The sequence below is a fragment of the Desmodus rotundus genome, chromosome 13 (assembly GCF_022682495.2).
Source record: "Desmodus rotundus isolate HL8 chromosome 13, HLdesRot8A.1, whole genome shotgun sequence".
Lineage (NCBI taxonomy): Eukaryota > Metazoa > Chordata > Mammalia > Chiroptera > Phyllostomidae > Desmodus > Desmodus rotundus.
This window is the reverse complement of record NC_071399.1, coordinates 83,894,728-83,914,370: the sequence shown is the minus strand read 5'-3', so window position 1 is coordinate 83,914,370 and position 19,643 is coordinate 83,894,728. Positions and strand designations below refer to the sequence as shown.

At 39.0% G+C, this 19,643-nt stretch overlaps 1 protein-coding gene across 2 annotated transcripts in view; it reads right to left on the bottom strand.

Moving 5' to 3' along the window:
• The window catches only part of GPC5 (glypican 5), a 1,144,217-nt gene that overhangs the window by 878,886 nt on the left and 245,688 nt on the right, over positions 1-19,643 (bottom strand). For both annotated transcript variants that reach the window (XM_024567049.3, XM_045201452.2), the window contains one exon: positions 15,741-15,874. In XM_024567049.3, the coding sequence (XP_024422817.1) occupies positions 15,741-15,874 (134 nt within the window). The remainder of the gene's footprint in view (positions 1-15,740; positions 15,875-19,643) is intronic.

The window sequence follows — 19,643 nt, the reverse complement described above, 5'->3', positions numbered from 1 at the left end:
TGGTTTGGTTTTGCAAAGCTAGGACCAAGCTACACATATATACATGCTATTGGCTTTTCTCACTTGACAATACATCATGAACCCACTTTATGTTAATACATTCTGGTCTTTCTTATTTTTGTAGAGCTGTATAATGTTCCATAACCTGGACATAGCAACACTAGCACAACCTACCAAGACGTTTCACTAAGTTAATTTACACTTTAATTGATAAGGCTGACACTTCTCACGCGTATGGTTTGAAGAGTGGCAACCACAGGTTTCAAACTTCGCTGATCCTCTAGGGGCTGTTTTCCCTTAAGCATGTGGCTCTGATCTACCTTTGACTTTGCACTTCATTTCCTTAGATGTTCCTGGAAACAAGAGCTCTGTCCAAAAGGCACACCACTCCATCTTATGTCTTCACAGGGAACTTGCTTCGATATTAGAACCTGTATAAACTGCCCCATAATGCACTTCCCGCCCTCTCTTCCACGCAATATAAAAGAAACTATTTCTAATTTGGACCAAAGCTAATCACCTGGAAGAGCGCCGGAGAAGAATCTTATTTTTAAAAGGCGCATTTCTCTGTGGATTGTTGCAGACCACACGTTTCTTTATTTAATGGCACGTATTGATTTTCCTTTACCCCTAACGTCAGTCCACACATAGCACTGCACCCAAATTAAAAGCGGTGCCTCGCACACTGTTTGAAAATATCTGTAGAACAAAGGTCAAATGTGCAGTTTGCCAGTTAATGGCCTGAGGCAAAGTTAAGGTTAATGTGGCACTAATGAGCAGACTCACCCCTGCCGGGATGTCTGGCCCCACTTGTCAAACAGTCGACTTTTAAAATGTCAGTCCTCCCCGTGGCAGAGGAAATGTATAATTACACGTTTCTAGATAAGATCTACCTTCTCTTGCCTTCGAGTCTGTATTTAATCATTTTCCTGTATTCTCAACGAAGTCATTCTATTTGACAAAATATTTTAGGAGACATTTTTAGAAAACAGAACTAGTTAGATTTCTCTTCTCCAGCCATAACATGGATAAAAATATTTAACGTTTATGGAGTTAGACTGGCTAGAGGGAGAAATGAAATCTAGGCGCCTGGGCCACTTTCTGGATGCACTCTACAACGCCTGGAGAGTAGGGAGGGAGGGCGAATAGGACACTAAGAAGCCATACAATATGTGGCCGCAGGCACCGCATCACACACGCAAATGTGTTTCCCACACATTGTATTCATATTTGATTAAACATAAAAATACTAGTTTTTTTCTACAGGAGTGCCTCAGAAAGTCTACTCTGGGAACCCTACCGGAACTCACTGCTCAGGGCGGATGCTGTGACCTGCGGATGGGCACCATCCTCCAAGAGAAGGAATTTTTCTTCTGTCTAAATGATCCCAGGCTTTTTCCTCCTCGTAGGAAGTCTTCTTGTTCAGGTGGCATGATTTCCACTCATTAGAGGATTCACTGTGCCTTCTCACCAAAGCTGAAGGAGTTAGGAGCAGGGTAGGCTAGGGAGCACCAGGGAAAGGAATGGAAAGGAGCACTGGAAATATGCTAATACTCTTAGCGGGCCTCTGCAGAGGTGGGCACGTCTGACACTCTCCGCTGGGGATTTCACCCGAGCCCTGGCGGGGCGTTCATAGCCATCTGTACAATTAGTATGGACACCTCTCTTCCTCACTTTTCAATAGCCCTCTAAACCCAGCACATTACTATTTAATGTCCCCATAAAAAGGACCCTTTCTGAAAGCATCCTCCTCTAAAAGGAGTGATTTAAACATGATGTCAAAACTGGGTTTTCAAAACCAGCCCTGGTCTCGTTTACCCATGTTGTAAAATGTACCTCAAAATGCAATGACTCTCCATTAAAAGGGCTTTAAACAAAGACCTTAAATCCTTTATAAAAATTAACACTTAACCAAGTGTCCAATATTTAAAGAAATCAGATACTATTAAGGATATCAAGCATCCATTAAAAAAAAATGGGATGTAATTTTTCCTACCTCATAATTTTTTGTTCAATGAAGATATGCAATTATTTGTTCAGTTTTACTAATTTCAGGGAGCATGCTACTGGTTTGGTTCCGGACCAACAGGGATGTTTAGCCAAATGGAATATTTGCAAATCTGATGAGTCTAATGTAGGTCATTCACACACGCACACACACACATGCGCGCACACACTCTCACACACATGCACACACACATTTTGAGTATCTATATTTTGAAATTCAGCATTTTAGATCAAACCTCTACAGTTATTCTTTGTTTGCCAGTTATTGATTGTTACTCTGTGGCTGCTAACATTTTAACTCTAAATTCCATGATTTAGAGAACAAGAGAGCATACTTTGGGTAATATTTTCTTCTCTCAGCACTAGCCCAACATTTATACAATGCATTCCCTTTAACAGACTGCCAGGAAAAGGGCTGCTTCCTCATTTCTGGGTTTTTTTTTTTCTCCTTGTTTTCATTTTGTGATTTCAAACAGCAATTCCTGGTTACCTCCATCCATGAACTTATGGGATTTGGGGACAATATATCCTTGATACAAGTTGTTCCTACTTGCATTTCCAGTCACTGTACAGCTCTCAGTGCTGATCCTGGTGGTCCGGGAGTTTGAAGAAAATGAGGTATTTTAGTGTGCAATTTTATTCCTATTATTCTAGTAAGTCTTATTTTGGGGAAAAAATACCTTTGTTCCTGTGGCCCAGTTTTTATTGTATTCCCAGTTTCTGATGGGTGACATAGAATATTGCTAAGGTTGGATAATGTATAATTACTGTTACTCAATTATGACATCAAAATATTTTCCATGTAATACAAAAGAATGTTATGAATGTATCCTCCCCTTATGATTATGCACACACATTTGTTTATATAAGGATTCACTTACACTGGAACATGCAGACAAACCAAATACAATGACGATTTCAAATCCTTTGAGTTTACTCAATTTGCAGGACCCCAAAGTTGCACTTTTCCACTTCTAACAAGATTCTTGCTGAAGGAGGGTAATACCAACACAGCGAAAGGATCACCTTTACCTGTTGATCCTCAAAAGTTATCACAGATATTGAATATTTGGGATATTGATCTGAAAGTCTGTGACTCCACAAATATGGACCTAAGAAAAAAATGAATCATCCAGAAAGTAGCTTCAAACTTTCACCAGGTGAGCTTTCAAGCAAGAGATTCCACCTATGCTTCTAGAGACCATCTCGTTTCCTGGAAATGGCTGGACTAAATGCCATTTAGTGACTCGCAGTGAACGTGGGAGGGGAAAAAAGCCTGGCCTTGTTATCCAATAATATAAAATCCACTCTGGAAACACATATCTTCTGTTTTAAGGACAACTGTCATTCCCATTCAACATGCACTTGGATAAAAACATGACCATCCCTTGGAGCTGCCTGCTCCCCGATTCTGAAATAGCTTTATGCCCTCTTACAAAAATTGCCAGTTGCAACATGACTCTAAATCTGCCTCACCTATTCAAGAAGTGGAGTGGAAAAAAAGAGCTGAATGTGAGGTTCTTTTCAACTCTACAGATGTTCACTGACTTTTTCAGAGAAAAAGAAGATTCACTTTTTGTGAGCAGGAAGAAATAGAAAAGAAAGAAAACACACCCTCAGGTTTATCTGAAAGGGGGAATGTCATTCATAGTTCGGTGTCCTTGGAGGGGGGATATTTTGAACCATATAAGTGGCAAAACTCTATAGTCGTGATTCTAAAAAAACACTTCTGAAAAGTTCTAGCTGAACTGGAAAAGCTGCTACTGGGAAATAGAAGAATTTTGAAAGTATGTTTAAGAACTATCCAATTTAATGGTCATTCTTCATACAACTAAGGAAATATATATATATATTTATATATATTTATATATATATATTTATATATATATTTATATATATATTTATATATATATATTTATATATATATATTTACATATATATTTATATATTCTTTCTGTAGTGAGGAATTTGGGGAGATTTATTTCTAGTCACATTAACGTAAAGTTGACAGCCTCAATATTATAGATGCTGACTATTAACTCGAGGTCCAAAGCATTATAGACTATTAATGTGACTTGAAGTGTTCAGAATAAATGCCATGCTCCCTGAAGTAAGCCTACCCTCATTTAAGCAAGCTAGCTAGGACAGTTCTAATTATAGCCAGTGATAGCCACATAATGTTTTTCTAGAATTTTCAGTAATTGTTACCATCAAAACAAAAAGTGGATATCCATTGGATACCATATACATGTTCATAATCACATTTAAAACCAATCACAATTTCAGCTTCTAGTTCATATCGATACTTGAAACCATTTTTTCTTTCAGCCCAATTAGTGTTTCATGTTACTTTATATTCCATTGTTTGGCCCTGACTAGCATGGCTCAGTTGACTGAGCATCTTCCAGCAAAGCAAAAGTCACAGGTTCGATTCCTGGTCAGAGCACATGCTTGGGTTGCTGGTCCAGTCCCTGGTTGGGGCACATGCAAGAGGCAACCAATAGACATTTCTCTCACACATCAGTGTTTCTCTGCCTCTCTCTCTCTCCCTTACCTTTTCTCTAAAAAATAAGTAAAATCTTTAAAAAATATAAATTGCTTTGATTTGCTTTCAGGTATTTCATGAAATGGTAACTAATTTCTTCCATGAGTGTCTGAGAAATAGAGAGTAAACTAACTTTGTGAAGACTTTATTTTTCCATATGAGTTTTAAGTGATGCAAATTACTTTTCAATGCACAAAATTTTGCATGCATTCACTTACGAACCATCTTTTGCTGGGAAGTTTTTTATCATTCTCAGTGGGATACATGACCCACAAAGGTTAAGCACCCCTAGCCTAAACTTTTGCCATATGTTTGCTCTGCTTTCTGGAATTCCTTCTTCCTGTGGGCCTGGTTTTTGACCTTCTGAGGTCCTGCTCTTCATTATTCTTATACGTTTTGATGCTCGCCTGCCTTGTAGCTCCCATTTCTCAAGTCCTGCTCTGGCCTCCCTCTCGCCCTGAACCGAAGCCTGGCCTCGGCCTGCCCTGACCTCGGCCTGCCCTGACCTCGGTGCCCTCACTACTGCCACTCACTAAGCACTGGTTTAAATTAAACAGACGTGTCCTCACCGAAAGGAACACGACCTGTATTTTGGTAAGTTAAACTTACAGGTAATAAATAATAATGGCACCTCAAAGAAGCCTTGACTTCCTTTTAGAAAATAAATTGAAAATTGTTTTCTCCACTCCTAAAAATGATACCACATTTTTCTCGAAGAGATCCCTTTTTCCTGACCTATGGGTATTTTCCATCACTGAGTGTGTGTATACACAATTCATCAGTAAACCCAGTATGTCAATGCTGATTTACCCATATAAACAAACATATACACCCAAACACACATCTCAGCTGCACTGTGTGATGTACATTTTTAGCTAAACTAATCCTATTCAATATGAACCTGTTCCACCTATCTTGGTGATAATCCTTAATAATAGTGGGGAGCAGATGACAGCTCATGGAGGGTAGGTTAGAGGCTGGAGGGATTGAGCAAAAGGGAAAAAGGACTCATGGATGTGGGCAACAGTGTGGTGATTGCTGGGGGAAAGGGAGTATAAGGGGACTAAATGGTAGTGGAAAAAACACAATAAAGATTAAATCAGTTAAAAAATAGTGTGTTCTTCATTCAGTGTATGTTTAAATTTTTCTATGTTTCACTAATTATTTTTAACCATGTCACTGTGTTCTTTAATGATATACAAAGTAAAAATTAAAGTGCTTTCATAGACAGTCACATTCTGAATTGAATCAAGTTCTGACTCATCCCTTTCCTTAAACTATGCAATTTCAAGTCTCCTCTTTATCTACCCACAGTCAATAAATAAAAGTGTTATTGTTCTTTGTGGCTAAAGCTCTACATAGCCAAAATATTCAAATCAAGATTTAATAAACACATTAGAATAAAATGAAACTGCCTGATGATACTATATTCACAGTAAGCTCTGGAGAGAAAAAATGATAAAAACAACTCATAAGACAATTTACATTTTGCTTCAAATGTCAAAATCCAGTATTTCTAAAAATTCTCCTTTCTCCACCTTCACATCAAAATTCTCTCTGATATTAAAAATATCTTACTTTTGCTAAGCAAGTAAGACAGCCTCTATTACTCCAAGGCACACACCTATGCATGCAGCCAACCCCTTAATTGGCGTGCTCTTAAATGAGGGGCTTGGCTAATTGGAATGCTTGCTGGAGAACAGATGGGGCATTGGTGTTGAGACTCTCTGTCTTAATATATTGTCCTGGGGTTTTCCTAATTACCCACTTAATTGGCACAGCCACACTGCTTTGAAATAATAATGTACAGCTAATTATCACCGACTTAAGCTTGCTAATAGCTTATTCTTACCAGCAAACTTCAAGAAATCAAGCGGAGAGAGGGACTGCCACAGGCAAATCACCCTGCCTGGGCTGGTTTAGACAGTTATAGGACTGCAATGTCCTTTACAACTGCACCGATTTGGTTTCTGCCCCAAAAGGCTAAATAGCCAGGCTTTGCTAGATTTGGAAAGGAGTGAGTGGGAGCTCTTCCACGCCTTTCTCAACTGTTGGAGATCTTTGCAACTAGTATGTATCAACTCAAAGTTTTCAATTAGCTAATTATGTGTTCGCTACATAAATTTAAAAATAAGGTAGAAGAATAAACACAATTACATCTCCAAAATATAATCAAGAGAATTCAATGCTATGGTTTAGCTCCCCTCCTTCCAAGCTGAAAGACCTTCATGAGCAAGCTTAGCACAGCTCTTAGACCCAGGGACTGATTTTATTAAGGAAAATTTCCTCCTTCAAATGTTAGAAATAGAGTAAGGAAAATGCAGTATATTAAACAGAAAGAAGGGTTCTCTGAGCAGTGAATATAGGAGGAGGAAAGGGAAGAATATACAAACAAAATTTGAGGGGTTCTTTGTAATTTTTTTAGACAAGTGGGAATTAAATATCTATATTTAGGATGGATAAGATACTATACTTCTGCCATAGTTTACAATTATTTTGCATGTATTGTAGGCACTTTTTCACAGATGCGTAAGTCAAGTTGCCTGGAAGCAGGGCCTGAGACAGGAATTTGGATGCCGTCAGTTCATGGAGGGACTGCTCTTAAGGGAAAGGTAGTGAGGGACACCAGGTAGAGTGGGCAGACACACGTGAACTGGGGATAAGGACTCGGCTTCAACCAGACTCCACAGAGAGAGCTGAAGCTTGAAATCCTCACATATTTGGTCCCATCACCTTGAGTAACAGGCAAGCCTTTATTCCCCTGCCAGTCAGGCACCACCTGTGAGATGCTGCCAAGGGGGTGAGGCAGGTAGGAGTTTGACCCCCTCCCACAGGTGGACGAGAGGGTGCCCACAGCCAGTCTCTAGGATGAGCCCCCCCCCCAGTCTTCCCTTTCATGCCCTTCTGCAGTCCCCCTCCACAGGGAACAGAAGTGACTTGTGTGACCCACAGGGTACTGCAGACACGACAGTACGGGACTTCTGAAGCTTGATTATAAAAGATGCTCTAGCTTCAGCCCTGCCGTCTCTTGGACTCCCTGCCACGAGAGATAAGCCGCAGTGCTGTGAGGACGCACAAGCAGCCCTAAGAACAGGTCACTGTGAAAAGAAACCAAAGCCTCCTGCTGACAGCTACGTGCGGGAGCCACCTTGGGACATGATCGCCCAGTACCAAAGAGGACGGTGGCCCTGGCTGACAACAGGACAATCATCTCTCGAGGGACCCTGAGTCAAAATCTTATGGCTAAGCAGCTTCCAAATTCTTGACCCCTAGGAATGAGTAATAAATGCTTATTATCTCTTTAAGATGCTAAATTTTGGAGTAATTTGTTAGGTAGCAGTAGGGAACACATACAGATGGCTCCTCTTTGCTGAAGGTAGTTCCCCAGCACACAGGGAATGGTGAGTAGTCAGCAGCCAGGGCAAAACAGGCAGGAGGCGGATAACATGGCCAAAGGGATGTGGGGAGGGTGTCTGCAGCGGCTACCCGCTTAGTTACTCTCATGCTCAATGTTTCCACTCAGCCTCCCCGCCGCGTGCCCTGTCACCGACTTGATGGCTTGGACACTTATTCATTCAAAGGTGGTGGCTGGCAACCACTTAGAATCCCAGGCCCAGTAAAAACTGTCTTCAAAAGTGAAGATATGTATAGACAAAAACAAACAAACAAAAAAAAGGTTTGAGAATCCATCACTAGTCATAAGAAATGAATGTAATAGTAAAATTAAAACGAGATTATTTAAAATGGACCCATGGAACTGGAAAATGCAATGAACATCAGAAAGAATGGAATATGTGAGAAATTATCGGTAAATATGGACTGTTGGAAAACAACAGTAACAATGTCTTTCGTGTGTTAATATGTTGGTTGATGTAAGATATTTGTTGTTGACAAAATAGAACAAAAAATAGAAAGAGGAATGGAGTAAAACTGTTTTAAGATTCTTATGTGGTAAGAATTTTAATTTAAAATAGATAGTAAAACTAAAATGTACATTGTGATATCTATGATAACCATTAAAAATAGTAAACACAAATTCAAAGAGCTCTGAAGATAAAAAGAATAATAAATACCTGTTGAACTCAAAAGAAGGCAAGAAAGGGTAAACAATTCAAAAACGGGGTAAAGAAAAGCAAATCACAGGAAGTTGGTGGGCTTCAACTCGACTACGTTAAGATACTGAGTATCACTTTAAAAAATGAACCAAAATGTTCCAATTAAAAAGCAAAACCTGACTAATAATCACATAATAATACTATATAGGAAAAAAGTAGCTTATCAAATTATTTGTAGGTCAACAATGATTGCATTAATATAACCTTGAGAGAATTGTTTGAATAATGAAATGAAAAGCTAGAGAAATTAAATAAACTATAACTCTGCCACAAAAAAGCCTTTAAAAAGTTTAAGTTAGGGTGTGCCATAAATCTAACATAATTATAAAGACAAGTTGTACAAGATACCCCACTAAAGAAACTAAATCTAAAGTAAGCTATGCCAACAGAATTTAAACGACTAAGACTTTTTGTATGTAAAAATGCCAAAGAACATACATGCATATACGCAGAGCCCACAGACGCAGATAACAGTGTGCTGGAGGAGGGAAAAGGGGGATGAGATGGGAGACTCTGTAATGTGTCAACAAGAAAAAATATTAATACTTAAAAAAAACAAGAAAATGACCTTAGTCACAACAGTACATTTTACTGGGATGGTTACATGTTGCTCTTTTCAGCTACAGAACATTCTGCTTTTTATATTTTTATCATGAAAGAAAGCATATTGACATATAGTCCATTTTAGTTGGAAAGTGATCAAATAAAAATTTAAACATTATTGATTACTTATTGTGGGTTTTCCAACTTCATTCTTCTAATATAGCAGCTATTGATGATATATATTTTGAGATGGAGAAAGATGTTAAAATTACAGAATGTGAGAGTGTTATTATTAAATGTAATAAAGATGATTAATTAGTATAAAAGGCAAATTGAAAAATGCATTTAAAATGTTAATCAACAAAAGAAAAAAGCAAACAAAATATAATCAGAGACATCGAAATTAAGAGCAATGTAACAATAGCCACAGGGTAGTGGAGAGGGGATAGTGGGGAGAGGGGTCTATAGGAGCTACTATAAAGGACACAAGGATAAAATCAAGGGGGAGGGTAGAGGTGGGGGAGGGAGATGGGACTGGCTGGGGTGGGGTGGAGAGAAGGGGAGAAAATGCAGACAATTGTAACTGAATAAAAATTAAAAATAAAATGTTAGCAAACAGAATAGTGCTTATCTCTATTTACAGTGGTTTTCCACTGACCCATTCATAATTTGTATTTTTTCATTTAATAGAGAAATTATATTAAACTATATAAACTGTTAAATTCTTTAGTTTCATAGTTTTTTTAAAAAGTAGTTTTATATTGGTTTAAATTTATAGAAATTAGTTTCTGCTATAAGTTTCTCATGGGAATTGCTCAAAGTAAATAAAGAAAACCTAAGAAAAACTACTATGGATATAATGCTAATTAATAAAAACTAAGTCAGGAAATGTTTTTTTTAAATTTCACTTTTTTATGAATTTCACAAATGATTTCGTTAATGATTGTATAGATCAATTGAAAATTATTTTTCCTTGTTTACTTTTTTGCAATAAACTTTCATTTTTTAATTAATAAGTCATAGAGGAAATCCCAATAAATCAACAACTCTTCTTTGAAAATTCTATTTTATCTCTATCTGGATAATCACTATATCTACCATGCATTATAATGAAAAATTATCTATGGTTAGCATATAAAATGGCAAAAAAAAGATTGTTCAAAAATTGACTGTCATTAGCTCTCATGAAAATTTTGATTGAGGAGGATTTAACTATATTGTTTTAATTAGGAAAACATGATTTAAAAAATACTTTTCATCTAAACTGTAAAATAATAGTATATATGTGTGCTTATTTATATGTAATCATATACAAAAACAAATTTTTTCAGATGCTGAGAACTTAGTTAAGCATGATCCTCAATTTCTGGCATACTATCATAATTTATCCTTGAAAAAGAATATTTATTTTTTGTATTATCACATTTTTCCTTCTTTCCTCATCCCCTTTCCTATCCTTTTCTAAATAACCATTCCAAGGTAGTTAATGTAAGTACTTTTCTTAAAAAATATACACTGATTTTTATGTATTGGTTTTAATTTACAAAAATGATATTACGCTATTATTCTTAGTCTTATTTTATACCTTCTCTCTACAGTTATATTTTTGATGCATGTAAATGTATTTTCCTTCTGACTGTTTCATAATGTTCCAGTCTCCCATTTCACTTTTCCATTTTGCTTGTGATGAACTCATATCTTGCCTCTTTCAGCTACCAAAAATATTCAAGAATGCCCCTAGTGGATATGAGAAAAGCTTCCTCTAAGATACATCGCAGGCAGGTAGACAAGTACACAGAGTGTATGTGTTTTACCAGCAAGCTTCTTTCCAGAATGGCTGTGCCAGGGTCCATAGGATCGTTTCCATAGCTATTCCAATCCTAACAACACCCCAGCCTTTACAGTGGAGTTCAGCGTAACGTGAGGCCACAGCAACTGCCAGCAGCCCTCTGACAACCAGCTACCTTTAGGGGAAGCTCTCAAACTGTGGGGGGCAGATGGGAGACTCAGCAAGACTGTGACCTTCGGGGACTGTATTTAAAATAAATATATAAATAAAACAGGCAAGCTCCCAGTAGATGGTACATTAAAACGGGGATAATCTGGTAGAGTTTAATAAGTTAACTGTTTTGAAAGTTGCACTTAGAGTTTGGATCAGTGAGGGAAGCAGCTGCATCCTGCCCCATACTCTCCAGTCCTGAAGGGAGAGGGAAGCTTTCCAGAACTAGAGGCAGAGAGGGGGTGGGGAGGGTCTTCTGAGGAACTGAGCCCGTCCATGGAGGTGCAGCAGGCTTGAGGGGTGGCTGCAAGGAGAGAGCTGGGAGAATAAATGCCCAACCTCACTCCCTATTCAGCCAGGAGACCCTGTGGATGATCCCCATTAGCCGAACTCACCTGAGAGCTCATCCAGGTGGCCTGCTCGGGCAGACAGCACAGAGAAGGCTGGGAGGCCATTGGGGCAAACAGGAGCTTCCCAGCACATCAGAGAGCCACTGGGCGAAGCAGGGCTGGACATGCCGCTGCGTGACATGAGCCCCCGCGGTCCCCTGCCCTGACATACATGGGTCCAGCATGAGGAAGACAGCACTACCACCCTGCAACTTGAACAGGCGTGGCACACATCGCTGCCTAAGGAACCAGACGGTGCCCCGGGGAGGGTCCAGAAGCTCATAGGACAGACGCTTACAGGAACACTCAAGCCAAGACATCCATGAACACAGCTGTGTATGCCAAGGGTATTTCTGGGCTGTGGTGATTCCTTTTCACTAAGATAAAAGCTGGCCAACTTTAAAAATGGGGTTCAGAAGAATGGCAAGCTGTCGCATATGATCAATGTAGGAATTCTAATCCTATCCACAGACCAACTGGAAAGGAGCTCCAAACAATGGCAACCTACACAGCATTATAAACAAATCTTTGTTACAGTTGGTCTATGTATTCAGTATAACTCCAGTCCAAATCCAAGAAAAGGAATATAAAATGTATTTGTTAGAATAAATTCCACAAATATCCATGGGGATTTTGAAAAAAGAAAGAGTATATAAATTGACTTAAAGATTTGACAGAATTCTTCAGAGCAAAAGCAAGAATAGTAAAACAAAAGAGTATCCTATCTGTGGGGAATTGCTCAGATGAGGGCCTTTATCAAAGACGGGAAGCAGGCAGTGCTGGTGGTGACCCTCACACCCCACCATTTGCCTGGTCTGTGTGCACTGAGGGGGTCTCGGAGAACAGCTGCATCATCGTAAACTGAGCCAGAGGGCGACTCCAATTCTTTGCATGTGGTGCCTGCTATTGGAGTTAATTCAGAACAAGTTCTGGAGTTAATTCAGAACAAGTCCAGCTATCCAGCTAATAATCTGGCCATTGCTTTTACATCTTTACCAATCTACAGACTACTAGGGATATTTCATTTTCAGCCTTCAAGAACCCCTACACTGCTAGACCTCCGGGCAATTCTCCCACTGCATGACAGAGAGAAGGCTTGGCCTTCTGAACATCCTACAGACGCCATGCTGATAACCTATCAGTCACGTCCTCCCAGATGCCCTAGACATGTTCATGCCTCTGGTGGGAAAAAATATCGATATTTCTAGCATTTGACAGTTCATCAAGGTTTCTAAATGTCTAATAGTCTGGATTTCATTGGGATAATCTTCTAAGGTAAAAGGCAAATTTCTACACTTAAGATAACATTGCACTCAGCCCTGGCTGGTATGATTCAGTTGGTTGCAGCAGCATCACATAAACCGAAAGGTCACGGGTTCAATTCCCAGTCAGAGCACATGCCTAGGTCGCAAGTTAGGTCCTCAGTTGGGGCGTGCAGGAGACACAACAGATCAATGTTTCTCTCTCACACCGATCTTTCTCTTCCTCTCTCTCTCCCTCCCTTCCCCTCTCTCTAAGGTCAATAAGCTTGTCCTCAGGTGAGGGATAAAAGCAAGATGACCTGCCACTCCTGCAGTGACAGCACACTTTGCACGGGGTGTGCCGATCTAATGCTGTATAAAGTAGCCCTGAGGAGCGTCTGTATGAGGGGCCCTGTAGTTTAGTTTTTGAAGCTGTTCTGACATTTAGTCCCAATGCCCCAGCTCATCCACTCAGTGGTGCCTGAAGTGATATAGATGCTGTATAGAAACACTGGGAAGACTAATAGTGCAGACATCCAGGGTTTTGGAGCAAAGTCATTCCTCCTTTTGCTAAAAACTGTTTTTGTTTCATTGATTGGTTGGTTGGTTGGTTGGTTTGCAACTGGGCGCTGATGGAAACTACACCCTTGACCAGGAGCTAGCCAGTAACTCTGCCACCTGAGGTGCCCGTAACAAACTCAGTGCTAACTGGTCTGCCATGCTATAAGATGAGGCTTATTAGAAGCGATATATCATTAAGTGGAAGTGATCTATTGGAAATCAGCCTTAAGGAGGTGGAAAAATCACAAGAAAGATGCATGGAAAGAAGCCCAGACTTGCTTAGCACCTACTCTTCCTCCATTTCCCCTCCTACTGTAATTGAAATTGATGACCTCATGGGGAATGATCCAGTGATGAAGGACAAGTAACATTCATGTCTAGTTCATAAATAGGTCTGCACAATTTTTAGGCATCAAGCCAAAAATATGCTACCACAACAATTAGGCTCCATTCAGGAGTGGCGATAAAAAATCCGTAAAAATGAGATACTTAAGTGGGCTCATTTGCAATGTCCCTAGTTATTCAGTCTGTGTGGCATCACTCTGTGTGATGGATATATTCTGATTTGGGGGCAATGGCTAACGGGAACTGGCTGGTCAAGGGCATAGAAATTAGGAGTTTGCAAGATTGGTGAAAAGGTGGTCTATTAAAAGGCCGGAATACATATAAAACTTTCCACTCACATGAGCCCCTCATTGTTCCTGAGACAATTTGTAACATTTCACCAGGCACTGGCTTAGTTTTGCTAGTGAATAAATCACTTGAAGTGTTGGGTTTTGTTTTGGTTTTCCAATAATTGGTTTATTTTGGTGGTGAAACTGACATGACCTTTAGGAACTTAAGATCTTCCGTAGCTGGATTTTACTATAAAACCACCCTAGCCAAAGCATACTGATTTCTCAAAGACAAGAAATGATTGTTGATCACTATGTTCAGAGAGAACGAGACTAAATGGTAATGGGAAAAAATACAATGGAGATTAAATAAATAAAAAAGAAAAAGAATAGCTACTTTGCATGTAAAATGCTAAACCTTTTATGCTGTAGCCAATAGCCAGCAATAGCCCAGACCTCTGTCCCTTGTTAGTGCACCTGAGGAGAGAAAGAGGTAATTAGGAGCACTGTCCCAAAAGGGAAACAATTTTTTTTTTAGAAAGAATAAAGCTAGGTAAAATACTGAATTCTCAATAAGGTATTACAAGAAATAATTCTATGAGTTGATAATTGAATATAAAACTATGAATTTCAGTTCAATTCAAAACATGTACTAAGAATCTAGTATTTTCCGGGGTATACACTGAACACAAAAATAAGTGAAGTAATAGTTTCTTCCAGTTTTAAGAGTTTTTCAGTAACTGCCAATTATTAAGCAAAGGGATACTAATGAAGGCTTTGATTTAACACGTGCAATAATGGGCAGTGTGGTAGAAATGGGACTTAGGAAAGCAGTTACTCAACATTAAATCATTTTGACTCGACAGTCAGCCATTTTCAGCATTCTAGGTAAAAAGTATGAAAACTTTACACCACCTTTTTTTTTTAAAAAAAAAGAATCTTTACCTCTAGTAATATTCATCACATTATTTACATGTATACTCTTTTTGGTCTTACATTGTCCTATATACTACACACTAGCTTCGTGGAACTTAGACAACATTAATTAAAATTAAACAAAATTAAAAATTCATTCCTCAGACATGCTAGCTATTTAAATTTTTTAAATTTTATTGTAACAGGAACACTTACCATGAGATATACCCTATGAACAAATGCATTAGTGAACATTACAGTACTGTTGACCATAGGGAGGAGGAAATGGGGAGTTACTAATCCATGGGCATGAAGTTTCAGTTCAACGAGATGAATTAGTCCCAGAGCTCTGTAGAGCAGTGACTTATGTGCACAGTGATCATATGTGACTAGGGCCTGCTGCAGACTCAGAGATGGGGAGCAGATGACAGGTAAGCGGGGCGGGGGGGAGGGTGAGAGGGTGAAGTGATTGAGCACAAAGGAAAAAGGACTCATGGACGTAGACAACAGTGTAGTGATTGCGGGGGCAAAGGGGGTATAAGGGGACTAAATGGTAATGGGGAAAAATACAATAAAGATTAAATAAAGAAAATACCCATTTCACAGAAACTTTCACTGACCTCAAAAGCTGGAGCTATCTTCCTAATTAGTGGAATAAGAAGGAACCAGTGAATTTTAAAGGTACTTAAAGTTTCTCTTTTGTTTCTCCAATAGTATTATTCTGTTCTAGTTAACTGAATGCATTCTATTCTGTTGTAAAATGAATGGCTTACTTTCTCTTCTCTTTCTGGTTGTAAAACAAATGTCTTACTTTCTTCTGTTGGCAAGTGTCTCTTCGCCATTTCTTGCGGAGATCTTCATTCCAAACTTCTCTTTACTCCCATCGAAAGAACAAGGCGGGCTTTGTGTGGGTGTTCTGATTGGATGACCACAAATCTTATTTACCTTTCAAATAGAAAATATTAAAAGATAGTTAGAAGCTACGCTCCAGTCTTTCATAAGAAGGTCATGTTTGCTAGAGTAAAAACAATCCCATGTTCTTATTTAGTCCTCTTCGTTAATCTTTAATACCTACAAGGCTTGTCTATGTTCCACATGGGGGAATAAAATTATCTGTGCAAAATGACAACTGTGACAGATGAACACTATGTACATTTATATTGTTTGTATGTATATATGTGCAAAGTACATGAATACAAATGCATATGCAAAACCGGTCAGAGAGCTATATTAACAAGCTAACCTGCTTGTATAAAGTAGACACTTAACCAAGGTGGATATCATTTATGGCTTATATTCATACATATGACTAATGACATACTTGTCTGATTTTTTAAATGAAAAAAAATGCTGTTGAATATATGGCCCAATTCTAAATTAGTTGTAAGGGTAGTTTTCTTTTGTAAGGTCATTTCTTAGAAATGACAATGAATAAGTTTACATGACAATCTCATTTTGTAATAGTTTGATGTCTTATTCCTCAATCTGGTTTGATTTTAAGGGTGTTATTACAATCTTTTAAAAAAATTATTTATCCAAAAAGAAAATTCATTGTATTTTTAGTACTTATCTAACAAAGATCTTTGCATAATTCACAAGATTGTCATTGAAAAATTAAGTGATTAGTTGGACACATCACCATGTAAAGCACTAAAAAGACTCATTGATATCTTACCCACTTAAAGAGGCAGAGTAGTATAATTGGAAATACATTGCTTGGAAATCAGAAGAGTTTGGTTCTTATCCTCATGTTTCCTCCTTAAGAACTAAAATCTTAAATACAGTGCAGGACTTCTTTGAACTTGACTCCCTCATAGGTAAAATGAAAGTTTTAGAGTAAGTTATATCAAAGATCCTTAGAGTCCTAAAAGCCTTTGCTTTTTCCATGCAGTAAGCACTGAAATCTTATGCACCAATTCATTTATTTAACCCATATTTATTTTGCTTCTAGTATTTTCAAAGAATACATATTAGATATTATAAGAGATAGAAGATGAGAAACTAAATTTTCCCCCCAAAAAGCTGCCAATTCACACAGAAAGAAAAAAACAAGTTCCTCCCAAACACCAACATGCGAGTTGTGTGTATCAAAACCCTGGGGCACACAAGCTGTGATGGAGATCTAGAGGCAGGTGCGATCACTTCTAGTTCAGGGTGGTGGGCGAAGAAGGAAATAGGGAAGCACGGCTGTGGGAAAGACTGCTCCACTGGGAGAAGACTTGAAGCAGATGTTGGGCCTGACTGTGCTGAGATTTATTTCAATTCAACCAAATCGTAAATGTACAAGTATTTATTGCACCTCTATTCTGTTAGGTGCTAGAGATGCAAATCCACATGAGCAAGGCTTGACTGGTGTACACAGTTAAGAGCAAGTCAGACAAGTAAAACAGCAATTGGAATACAATGTAACAAGAGCAACCAAAGAAATACACAGAGTAACACTGTAACACTTAGAGAATAGACAGACTAATATTTGGGGTGCTCAGGAAAGAGCTCCAGAAGGGCATGTCTAAACAGCAGGTTAAAGGATGAATTAGGAGTTTCTCAGGTGGACAAAGCAGAGAGATGATTCAGAGAGAGTAGAAAAGCAAAGAGAGGTGCACAACAGCTTAGCATGTTCACATAGAACAAAAGTATATAATGAAAGAAAGTGGTACGAGAGGTAAGCCATTAACATGCTGTGATGGTTATTATGTATGATAACGGTTGTTAACTAGACTTATTTTGGTGATCATTCTGCAATGCATACAAATATCAAAGCATCATGCTGTACATCTGGAACTAATATAAAGTTATATGTCAATTATATCTCATTTTTTAAAGCCATAATATGACTTGAATACCAAGCTAAAAATATTTGCCTCAGTGAGTGTGGAGAAGAAGCCAAAGATTCCAAGCAGGAAAGTAGTAGCTTAAGATTTCCACAAGAGAAAAATCCGCAGGGCAATAGTGTGCAGGGAAGGGGAGCAAAGAAGTTCCTGCAGTAAAACTACAGACAACGGCCAGGCCCAAAGTCAGTGGCAGAAGAGGTGAGAAGGAAGAAGCAGGTAGAAGGGATACATGGAGGAAGAGATGGTTGTATGGAGATTGACTAGACACATCATGTTGTCAGAACAACGAATGACGATGAACATCCAGAGGAAAATCCTGAGAGGTAAGCGCAAGAAAACATAAGGCTGATACCGAAAATGAATAAAAATGTGGTCTGCCTGGAGAGCAGGGCACATGAAGGGTAATGGTAACAGAAAATTATGTTCCAGTGGTAGGTTGAAGTAAGATCTTGGAGAGCTGTAAACGGCAAGCTAAGAAGTTTTATTTATTAGACAGAAGCCTCTGCTGGGCTGTTGGATAGAAAAGCAAAATACCCGGGCTGATATTTAGCAATTGAATCTGACAGCATTTTATAAGTTGAATGAGAGAGAGAGACCTATTAAAGGCAGACAGATTGTTAATAGGCCCCTAAAGAAGTCCTCAGGAGAGAAAGTTTCATGCTGAACTACAGTGGCGACACTGTCCACGAAGAGAAGGATTCGTGAGCTCCATGCACAGAGAGAAGACGGAAAACCAATAGGGCCAAACCCAGAACACTAGCAGCACCAAATGCTGCTGAGGATGTGATGCGACAGGGGCTCACATCCAGTGCTGGTGGGAAGAGAAAATAGTATAGAGCCACTCTGGAGACGGTGGGGCTGTTTCTTACAAAAAGCACAAACAAACAAACAAACAAACAAAAAACTCGTACCATATGACCCAGCACTCATACTCCTCAGTATTTAAAGGAGTTAAAAACGGATGTCCACACAAAAACCTGCGCACAGATGTTTACAGCAGCTTTAGTCCTAATTACCAAAACGAAAGCAACCGTGTTGTCTGTCCTTCAGCGGGCGAATGGATAAACCGCGGTGCATCAAGACAACAGAATACTACCCAGTGCTCAACGAAATGAACTATTCAGCTGTGGGAAAACATAAAGAAAACTTTAATATCTATTACTAAGTACAACAAACCAAGCGGAAAAGTCTACATACTGTGTGATGCCAACTGTATGACATTCTGAACAGGGAAAAGCTATGGAGATAGTGAAAAGATCAACGGTTGCCAAGGGTAGGGTTGGGAAGAAATCAATAGGCAGAACACGGAGGAATTGAGGGGCAGTGAAACTATTCTGTATGGTACTATTATGGGGTATACACATCATTATACATTTGTCCAAACCCCCAGAAGGCACATCACCCAGAGTGAACTAGGGACTGTGAGCGACAATGACATGTCAATATCGGCTCATCAAGCATAACAAATGTTTCATCACGGCAGAGGATACTGATAATGGGGGAGGGCTAACAAGTGTGGAAGCAAAGGCTCGATGGGAAATCCCTGTACCTTCAGCTCAATTTTGGTGTATCTAAAACGGCTCTAAAAAAATAAAGTCTGTCTTGAAAAAGAAACTCAACAGGGCTTAGCAAATCATCGAAAGTGAGAAGTTAGGGAAGTGCAAGGCCAAGGTGTTAAAAGGCTCAAAGCCAGTGTCCAACCACAGAGTCTGAAAAGTAGTGATAGTAGACTGTAACCACAGTAGCGAGGTGGTAAAGTATTCATAAAAAAGGAGGACAGGACCTCCATTGTCAACAACTTTGAGTAACAAGGACCAAGGGAAGATAAGTTGATGGTGGAAATCCCAAGGGTACGATTGTTCAGCAAAGCTACAGGATATTTG